Genomic DNA, 9,480 nt, shown 5'->3' on the forward strand with positions numbered 1-9,480 from the left:
ATTGGGGGGTGTGTGTGTGGGGGTGTGTGTGTGTGTGTACCTACACTTACCCTTGTTCCTGTGTGCTTGTCCCTTTTGTGTTCATTTTACCGAATCTAAACCCCTTTGTTTCTGTATGTATATGTCTGGTTTGTGTATGCGCATGTACATATGTGTATAAATTAAGGTACCATTAAGTAAGTTAGAGTGAATCTTGTCATTTTAGAACCTGAATAAGTTGCTTTTCTTTCTGAGTTATTTTGTATTGACAAATAGTTGTTAGTTAATAATAAATCTAGATTATTTTTCTAAATCATTACCGTGTCAATACTTTCATCCATGACAATGGGATGTTTTGCATTCAGGATGAGCTTGTCAGATAATAACCACCTCTACAAGGGATGCCTCTGTCAGCCTGGGGCAGTAAAGGTCCAGCATAAAAGCCAGCAGAGCTCCTTGCTCTCTCATCCACTATTCTTGCCTCCTTCTCCTTGAGAACCAGGTGAGTCTGAGGTCCCTTCTCCTTCTCTGCTTTCTCACAAAGGAGGTCTCACTTCAGTGAACCTGTGAGCTGAGACCGGCTTGCTTCCATACCAGATCTTGGGGCTGCTTGTCATAGGAGAGGGGAGAGGGGAGAAGTTTAGTCTGGAGGGAGGCTGGGACAGTACTGAGGAGGCTTCTGTACTCCGGGGTAGAGAGTAGCTACATAGGAGCTGCTGGCTCTTTTTGGTCCATGACAGGATGAGTCTAAGAAACCCTCATACATCTCTGCACAGACTCCACATTCGGGCACTGAATGTGCTTTTTCTCCCTCATAGTGAAGTGACAAGCTGCTCCTCATACATCACTATACTATTCTTCCTCCCTAAACAGTCTCCCAGGTGCAACTAAAGTCCCAAGACATGCTGCGACCAGTGCCAGCCCTGCGAGCCCTGCTGCCAGCCCTGCGGCCCAACCCCGCTGGCCAACAGCTGCAATGAGCCCTGTGTCAGGCAGTGCCAGAACTCCACCGTCGTCATCGAGCCCTCCCCGGTGGTGGTGACCCTGCCCGGCCCCATCCTCAGCTCCTTCCCACAGAACACCGTTGTGGGCTCCTCCACCTCCGCTGCCGTTGGCCGCATCCTCAGCTGTGACGGAGTGCCCATCAACTCTGGGGGCTTTGACCTCTCCTGCATTACCAGCCGCTACTGTGGCAGAAGGTGCCCCCCTTGCTAAAGCCACTGGTGACAGCCCGCACAAGGACCCCAGGAACCCAGAAGCTCCTGCTGGACTGAGGACAGAGCTCCTGGCCAGTGATTTCAGGGAGGCTGAGCATCCTTCCAAGGGAGGGCAGCTGTGCCTCTCTGGTAACACTGTCAAAGTCTATCTCCCCTGCCTTCTACTGCCTGACATCTTTTTCTTGTCTTCTGTTCTTCTGGGATGTAAGACCCCCAAAGCCAAGCTGCAGGATATACTGGCCCCTCTCCCTCTGTGCTGATGGATCCCTTCTGGGATCTCCACCATGGCCAATGGGCGCAGACATTTGGCAGCTGCTGGTGCTCTCCCTGCTCTGGCTGCCTCCTCTCCAAGTGAACTTATTTCCCTCTTTCAGAGTCATTAAAGCTTTCTGCATCCCAGCCTCTGTCTCCATATAATTCTTTTATTGGTGCACATTGTACAAAATTGCTGAAGAAGAAAGGCATTCTACTGACTGGTGGGGGATTGTGTCGTGGAACAAGCAGATGTATACTCATGTCCAGAGGAAGGTGAGGATGGGACACATGGCAGTGGGGCACTCTCAGGCACTGTCTCTTGGAGGTGAGGAAGACATCCCTGGCTCCACCACAGTCAGTGGTGATCAGGCTCTGCCTTCTGGCATCTCTGCTCAGACACAGGCCCTTGTCCTCAGAGCATGTCCTGCAGAAATGAAACCTGACCACTGCTATCCCCTAGAGAGGAGCCCAATGAGGTTAGAGGCACTGAAAGCTCAGTAGCTTTGTGAAGAAGGGAGTTCTTCTTGCAAAACTACTAGGAAAAGAATATCAGTCAAAAGATGTCTGCAAAGGATTCATGAGTGGGGACGATGTGAGGAAAATGCTTTAAAAGAGCCCCAGAATTTCTGCTCATCATCTTCCCACCTGTCCCCAGAAAGAGGGGGTCTGACCGGCACTCAAAGGTAAGGATAGCAAAGACAGGTCACCTCTACACCCTCCATCCGCCAAAGGGATCACTGCACAGCCCAGCAGTTACACAGTTCAAAGCGTTAAGCTGACCCTAAAACTAAGTTGAAATCAGCCTGTGCAGCCCTCACAGCAGAGCCCTCCTGTCACTCACACACCCTCAGCTCCCACCAGACAGGGCACCCCAAGGACAGCAGCCAGTGCCCAAGCCCCCATGGTCCATCGGTGCTGCCTGGCCTTCCTGCAGGCATGAGGCAGCTCTCCCCAAGGCCGGGTCTTCTCCTGGCAGGCCCATGAGGTAGGGCATGAGAAGGGCTCCAAGGACCAGCAGAGTGCACTGGGGAGGGCAGGTCCTCTGGATCCCAGCTCATGGTGACACAGCTACAGGAGAGTCCTCAAGGTGGATCAGACTGTTGTCTAAAATTGTAAGAATCATGCAATTCCAAGAAGGAGCGTTGCACCATGATATGTTATTTGTTTTCCATCCCACTTTGAACTCTGACCTCTGATGGACACATCCCACAGCAGGTACTCTTAAGACACAGGCCTGCAGGAAAGCCTGAAGCAGCAATGTGCAGCGGGCAACAACAGAAAGCAAGGAGCAGCAGTAAGGAATTACTGAACAAACAGAGACCATCCCTGCATTGCCTGACCCCTCACCAGAGCCATCGGGCAGAAAAATCATGTGTTCCATGGTGAGAAGAAGAGGACCTGAGACTCTGCCACCACCTGCTCCTTCCTCTCAAACCACTGACACTGTCCCCTCTTGGAAGAAGATTTTGACCTGCAGATCCCTGGGTGCCCAGGGGAAGCAGAGGTGCCAGGGGAGAGCTGAGGGCCCCTTCCCCCAAGCTCAGCCTTGCACACACACAGCCCCTCCCTCCCCTGGGTTCTTGCCCAGCCAAGGAACCTCCCTGCACCAGGGTGTCTGGCACAGCACAGAGGTACAGGGCACTGTCAGAGACCTCGACTTCCTCCAGCTGCAGGACGCTGTATTTCCCTGTGGTGTTCAGCAACGTGGTGAGACGGCCGCTCTGCCTGGGGCCAGCTGCTGCCTGATACGAGAGCAGCTGGGGAGCTTGGCCTTTCCTCTGCTGGTACCAGAGCAAGGCATCAAAACCAGAGACCTGGTACATGCAGTTGGTCTGGAAGGTGTCTCTGTGCTTCACTGTGACTTGTCCTTCTTGCTGGGTGACTGTGATCTGCCCCGTGGTGCCTGGAAGGAAGGGAAGGTCAGCAGCTCTGCTGGGAGGTGCTCTGGGGATCAAACCAGAAATGGATGCAAAACCCTCAAGAAGAAGGCTCCCTCTCCTTCGACCAGCATGGACCATGAGAAGAGTTGGGCTGTGTCCCTGCTCCTCTTCCCTTCCCTTTGTCCTGCTGCACAGAGTAGCAGGGAACAGCCTGTTTTGGTTGATCTTGTGTGCCAGACCAGCACCCCTCCAACAGCTTGAGAGGCGTGGGGAGCTCTTGCAAAATATTCATGCTGCTTCCCCATGCCTGTCCTTGTGGAGGGCTCCTAGCTCCCTGTCTACATACAAAGCTGAGCCCAGTGTTGTAAAGACAGGGCCCTGGTTGTGTTGACCATCAGCAGGAGACTGGAGGTCATGGCAGGTGTGTGCCAGCCAGGAGGCAGAATGGGACACCCCACTGATGTCAGTGGCTCGAGGGCTCATAACTCCATGTAGCAGCATTGAAAGGGTAAAATTTTGGAGTGCAGAGAGAGCTGAGATTGACAGCAAGTAGAGAGATGTATAAAGGTTTAATTGAAATTGAGAGAAAAGCAGGTGAAAGGCTCTGATATTTCTCTTCTCTCTATTCTCTTCTTGTTTCAAACAGTAAGAGCATCTGGAGACAATATTTCATGTTATGCAAGAGTAATTTCCCACATCATCGTGTTAAGACTTCTGAGGGTTTCCACAGTAGAAGTATTTGTTTCTAGAAAGCCAAGACTTACCCAACAGTTGCCCCAGGAAGGCCGTGAGGATGAGATATCTGAGGTGCATGTCGAGACCAACCGGCCTTTTTGCTGAGTGAGAGAGTCAGAAAAGCACCTCCCAGCCCCGAGATAGCAGAGCTGCCGGAAACAGCTCTGTTGGGGGAGCAAAGGAAGAAGTGGGGAGGGAAACGATCTGTTCTTCCTGTGCCTGAAATGCTCCTTCTGGGTTTCTCCCTCCTCCAGCAGCAACAGCTGTGGCTCCCTCAGCCAAGGGCCTTCTCAGCATCTCCACAGTGAGGGGCCCTGGGGGGATCTAGTTGTGCCAGTTGTGGAAGAGGCTGTTCCTGGTCAGCTGGCAGTGGAGTCCTCACCTCCCCAGCTAGAATCACCTGCTCTTCTGCACAGCCCCTGCTGGGCCATCTGGGAGGTCAGGATTATCTTCCACAATGATGTTGTATATCTTCCCCTGATGTCCTCAGCTCTCTGGGGATGTTGCTATTTCTTCTGAGAACAGAAGCCTCCTCCAGTTCTGTCACTTCTCCCTTGTCCTTCCTCAGCTTCTTGAGAACAACATCTCTCCCCCAAACCCACAGAAATCGGAGATGAACCCTGCTGTGCAGCACTCAGGGGCTCTGTCTGTGTCTTGTTCTGGGGGGGTAACCTCTGGGGAGTGAGAGGAACCTGGCTCCTGTGAGGCTGCTGGATGCCACAAACCCAAAGGTCACATGACAACGTATTCTATAGGGGAAGGTAATGATAATAATAGGAATATTCTAATTGAAGTTTTGCATCTTATTATGACTTAAAAGAAGATTCCTAGAATGTTGGATGGTTCCATGGCTAGCAAAGCCTTTCCCAGGTGGAAGAGCAGGCTAGAGCTCACCCTGCAAAGGGCTACAGAGATGGATCTGCCTCCATAAGAGTCACAGCAGACATCTACAGCAACATTAGGACTCTGGCACTTCTAATGAGAGCAGAAATTGAGCCATAGTCCTCAACCTGCAGCCATTCTCACTGACCTCAGGGTCACATCCCCATGAATCTCTCCTTCCTTCCTTCCCGTTTCTTTCCTCTCCCCTTCCCTTACACATTGTCTGGCTTGGCTGCACCTGGGTCCATCCGTGTCTGCCCTGAGGCTTCTCCCAGCACCATTCTAGCATGTAGGTCTCAGACACCTGAAGAATGACACTCCAAGCCCTGCAGATCCTGACTGTCCCTGTCAAAACCTACGTTTAGTGGGAAATTACTCCTCTGTTGAGAAAATGCCCCATAAACCAGGGAATCCATTTCCCCGCAAGCAGTGGCCCGTAGTAACCACTAGAGAATATTTCATGGAGAAGTTAGGCACCTGCATTTTTAAATTTCTAGTACGCATTTGCCCTGTTCCAGAATGTGTCCACTGCCCTTTGTGTTATGGCTGTGCTCAAAGAACAGTTTGACTCCATCTGGCCCTGCATCTTCCAGTCAAGTGTTAGAAGCATCAAAAAGCTCTTCTCTTTGAAAGTCTGAAGACAGACAGTCCTCTCAGCATCCCCTCATGTCTCATGTTACAGAAACACAGAATTGGTACATTTGGAAGGGACCTCTGGAGCTCAGAGGGTCTACACACCACCACAGGAAGAGTGACCTAGAGCTGGTTGCAAAGGACCATGTCTGGAGGGATTTGGAAGACCTCCAAGGATGGAGACTTCTCCACCTCTCTGGGCATCCTGTGTCAGTGCTCCCTCACCATCACAGTGAAAAAGGGTTCCCTGGTGTTCCTGTTTGAGTGACCTCTGGTGAAGTACCTCGGGGGAGTGAATTCCTCAAGATGCTGAAAGGCCCCTGTCTACAGACAAAACTGGGTCACTTGAGTCATGGCTCTGGGGGGAAACCCCAAGGTGAGCTCAGTCTTTGAAGTGTGTCCCTGCAGCACCTGCAGCAGCACTAAGCCATGGCATTCACTTTCCAGGACACCCGTGATGGGGCAAACGTGAAGGTAAACTGAAAGATTGGCCAAATGAGCCATCAGTCTCAGAGGTAAGGTGGTGTAAAGAAGCACTTGGGTCATGTGAAATGTCATTCTAGAATGAATTACTTTGTACCCCCATATTACATATTATTTATTATTTGCTTCCCCAGATGTCCTGCATTTCCTGCAAGACCCTGAACCCTCTCTCACAGCTCTTTGGGAACACCCCAGCATGAGGACAGACCTGGATTCCACCTCCAGGTCGGATCCAAATCTTATCATTCTTAGCCCGTCCAGGTGGAAAGGGGACTTCTCATATCTCTTCCAGTACCTCACAGAGACAGTTGTCTACAGGTCCCTCATGCTCTTTGCCTCCTCCTCTTTCCCTCTGGCCCATCTCTCCTTTAGACATTTCAGCCACCCACTGTCTTCCACAAAGCCTGAAATTTCGCCTCAGACGGCCTCACTGCCAACAGCCGCTGTCATGGCCTACTGAGCTGACCCCACTCCAGTAATTAGGACATGCTGGCTGGCCACCATGGCTGCTTTTTTCAGCTCCCCCCACAGCTTTCCCACTGCAGGACAAGCTATTTGCTTACCAGGACAGACTGACTTAAAAAAGAGACGTGTGCACAGAGGGACCCACTAGATCCCAGAAATGCACACCCCAATACTGCAGCCACCAGCAGTTTTCTGTTGGGCAGAGAACTCACAGGGACTCAGGGACACAGGGACTCCCCCAGCCTACTGCTGCTGAGTGCCCACAGCTGGAGGAGAGGCCCAAAAAGCAGGGGGAGAACTCAAGGGGTTGAACAGAGAAAAGATTCAGTCCAGTGCCTGGCTGATGGCTCTTTGTCACAAGTTGAGGCTTTCACTGATCCCCAGATCCAGGGCTAGGAGGACATTTGCCTTCCTTGGGTTTCTTTTGTCAAGGAGGTAACTCCACAGGAGCTGTCATGTCTCCTACCAGGAGTCCCCTTCTCCAAGAGGGGTCACTGGGATACTTCTCCTGAATAATCGCTGCTATGTCCAGCCCCTTTCAGCAGCTCAGGATTGTTCCTGAATATGCTGTGGCAATGCACCCTCGTGGCAAGGAAGGCCAACCGCAGTCTGGGCTGCAGTAGGAAGAGCATCACCAGCAGGACAAGGGGCCTGATCCTTCCTCTCTACTCAGCACTGGTGAGGCCACCTCTGGAGTGCTGGGTCCAGTTCTGGGCTCCATGATGAAATTCTGCCATCCTGTGCTCAGCCAGAGAGAGAGGCCTGCACCCACCTCTCTCCGGGTTGGAGACAGGCCACTTTGCAGCCCCTGATGTGCTCCTTGTCCTTCCTCCGTAGTGTCTGAAGGGAGGTAGAACCAGGAACAGCCAAAGGTACCTGGAAACAAGAGTCTGACTCTCTTTCCCCACAGGGAGTTTCTCTCCCTTCTCCCCAGACCACAGATGAGGCCCTTCAAGGGAAATGTCTTGGGGAACAGCATGTGCTGTAAACATCCCAGCCAGAGTCAGAGACATGAGGGACATCCAGCACAAACCTCTGCTCACAGACATCTTACCCCCCTCCTTCCCATTACCACTGATCACCCCATCATCTGGAGGTGACACCTCTGAGAAGAGTGAGAAGAGAGGACCATGTTAGGAACTCAGAAGTGTTTCTGCCTACAGGGAGATTGGATTCCTTACAGGATGCAGTGGAAAAGCATTTGGGGACTGTGCAAGGGGATGTGCATGGGTTGTTTAGGGGAAGCAGCAGGGACACAGATCAAGGCAGTCTGTCCTGGAGCAGGCATGGGACGAGAGCTGGAAACAGGGACAAGAGGGGCTGATCCCATGTGAACATGGGGCTGATCCATGTGCTGGCATGGCCATGCCTGTTGCTCTGCCTTGTTTGTCCCCCTGACAGTAGTTCCCTGCAGAGTTACAAAGACCAGCTGAGACAGGCACCACGGCTAATCCTTCACTCTGTGCCTCAGAAAACTCTGACCATGGGCTCTAAAGAGCTGTGTTGGCTACTTGAGCCACACAGGGCTCTGAGGCAAAGAGCTGGAACCTGCAGGCTCTTCCCAGTGAAGAACTGCAGCCCATGGGAAGGATCCACATTGGAGAAGGTCATGGAGGATTGTCTGCCATGGAAGGGACCCCAAGCTGGAGCAGGGGAAGAGTGTGAGGAGGAAGGAGCAGCAGAGACATGTGTGATGAACTGGTCACAACCTCCATTCCCCATCCCCCTGTGCTGCTTAGGGGGATGAGGCACAGAATTCAGGAGTGAAGCTGAGCCTGAGAAGGGGCGAAGGGGGAAGGTGTTTTGGCCTTGTTTTTCATTTCTCATTATCCTACTCTGATGTAATTGGCAATAAATTAAACTGACTTCCCCAAAGTGAGTGGGTTTTGCCTGTGCTTCTAATACTGAGTGATCTTCCCTTCTTATCTTAACTCACGAGGCTTTGGTAATATTTTCTTTCCCCTGTCCAGTTGAGGAGGGGAAGTGATAGAGCAGCTCGGTGGGGCACCTGGCACCCACCCAAGGTTAACTCACCTCAGGTGATCAGACCATGATTTTACTGTGTCTCCGGGGCCTCAACTCAGCATGGTCTGAATCGTGTCAAACAGGCTCATGGTCTGAACACCGAGACACTGTGGGGAGGGCTTGAAGGTGCCCGTGACCTTGACATCCCCTTCTCCTCTGGCTGTGGAGCTTGAACTCCTGACTCCATGGGATGACTCTGTAACTTGAGCAGAAACATTTTGAAAGGTCCCTGGCGGCCTGTAGCTGGAGGATGCAGTTTTTCATTGTATATGGGAGCTTTTACAAAGTAACAAAAAGTGCAACCCCTTGCGGCTGTTCTTTCCTAAAGAGAGATTTGCATTAGCAACTCAGCCCTGGAGTGCCCGTGGGGACGGGGCAGATGAAATCTCCTGCTCGGGGTTCCCGTGGCTGTCCTCGGGGGAAAAGCCCGGAACCCGAGGAGTGGATGTTCCGTGTGAGCCGAGGGCTACCCGGCTGCCCGTGGGCAGGAGGAGCTCTGCTGCAGCGGGAACGTCCTGGGTGCCCTGGTTTCTTCACCGCCCCGTTGCTAATCGCCTCCGCGGAACGTGCCGGGAGGCTGTTGGCGGTACGAACAGCCTCGGGTGGAGCCCTTGGGGCACGTGGCCGGGAAGGGCAAAAGCTCCGGGACTCTGTCCCCCGGGCGAGGCGTTTGTGAGACAGAGCCGGGCGGCCCTTAGAGCCCGGCCCGAGGATGCCCCGTCAGGCAGCACAGCCTGAGCCCGTGGGGAGGCAGCAAGAGAGCCTGGGGGAAAGGCCGCCCTGCCCTGCCTGCCTTGGCCAGCCCGGCTCCCTCTCCCCGGGCAGCGCTGCCCGAGCGCGGCTCTTTGGTGCCCTCAGGAGCACAGACCCGCCGCGGCCGTCGATGAGAAGAGGTGCCGAGGCCAGGCCTTGGCTCCGGGGGGGGC

At 53.0% G+C, this 9,480-nt stretch overlaps 1 pseudogene and 1 gene segment (V, D, J or C); one reads left to right on the forward strand and one right to left on the reverse strand.

Moving 5' to 3' along the window:
- The first annotated feature begins 345 nt into the window (after positions 1-345).
- On the forward strand, positions 346-1,250 carry LOC113490963 (annotated as a pseudogene).
- A 650-nt stretch (positions 1,251-1,900) lies between these two features.
- LOC113490962 lies at positions 1,901-4,144 on the reverse strand. The segment is given in 3 exon segments: positions 1,901-1,907; positions 3,036-3,354; positions 4,096-4,144. Coding segments are annotated over 3 exon segments (375 nt in total).
- Positions 4,145-9,480: the final 5,336 nt, after the last annotated feature.

Source organism: Athene cunicularia, unplaced genomic scaffold, assembly GCF_003259725.1.
Source record: "Athene cunicularia isolate RWA unplaced genomic scaffold, athCun1 SCF_81, whole genome shotgun sequence".
Classification (NCBI taxonomy): Eukaryota; Metazoa; Chordata; class Aves; order Strigiformes; family Strigidae; genus Athene; species Athene cunicularia.